The sequence below is a fragment of the Morone saxatilis genome, unplaced genomic scaffold (assembly GCF_004916995.1).
Source record: "Morone saxatilis isolate NCDOM2014 unplaced genomic scaffold, NCSU_SB_2.0 Contig20, whole genome shotgun sequence".
Lineage (NCBI taxonomy): Eukaryota > Metazoa > Chordata > Actinopteri > Moronidae > Morone > Morone saxatilis.
The window spans coordinates 8,251,310-8,251,735 of NW_023339763.1; the positions used below are offsets into that span (position 1 = coordinate 8,251,310).

At 46.5% G+C, this 426-nt stretch overlaps 1 protein-coding gene across 1 annotated transcript in view; it reads right to left on the minus strand.

The window, feature by feature from the left end:
- stk32a (serine/threonine kinase 32A) overlaps positions 1–426 on the minus strand; it is a 53,669-nt gene that overhangs the window by 41,687 nt on the left and 11,556 nt on the right. The window contains exon 2 of the mRNA XM_035666702.1: positions 26–199. Within this exon, the coding sequence (XP_035522595.1) occupies positions 26–199 (174 nt within the window). The remainder of the gene's footprint in view (positions 1–25; positions 200–426) is intronic.

Sequence of the window (426 nt, forward strand, 5' to 3'; positions counted from 1 at the left end):
GAGAAAATACAAGAAAACACCTCACCTGTGTATGATGCGCTTGGTGCGTAGGTATCCCAGGGCGAGGGCCAACTCACAGATGTAGAGTTTGACAGTGCTCTCTGAGAAGTGGACGTTCTGCTGGAGGTGATAGCGCAGGTCTCCTCCCAAAAGTAAGTCAACCACCATAAACATATCCTCCTCATCCTGGAAGGAATACCTGCAGGGGGAGACAGTCAAGAGTGATGAGTCAGGGGAGGCAGGTAGGAGCATATATGGGAATAGAAAAGGAAATGAGAGACATGCAATCATAATGGAGGCATAGACGGAATCAGATATGGGAGTGAAAATAACAGCAGATACAGAAACAATGAGGTATGAGGAAAGACATAGTCAGCAGAGAGGGAAGCAAGGTAAATATGGAGTTGTGGAAGTGGTAGGAGATAA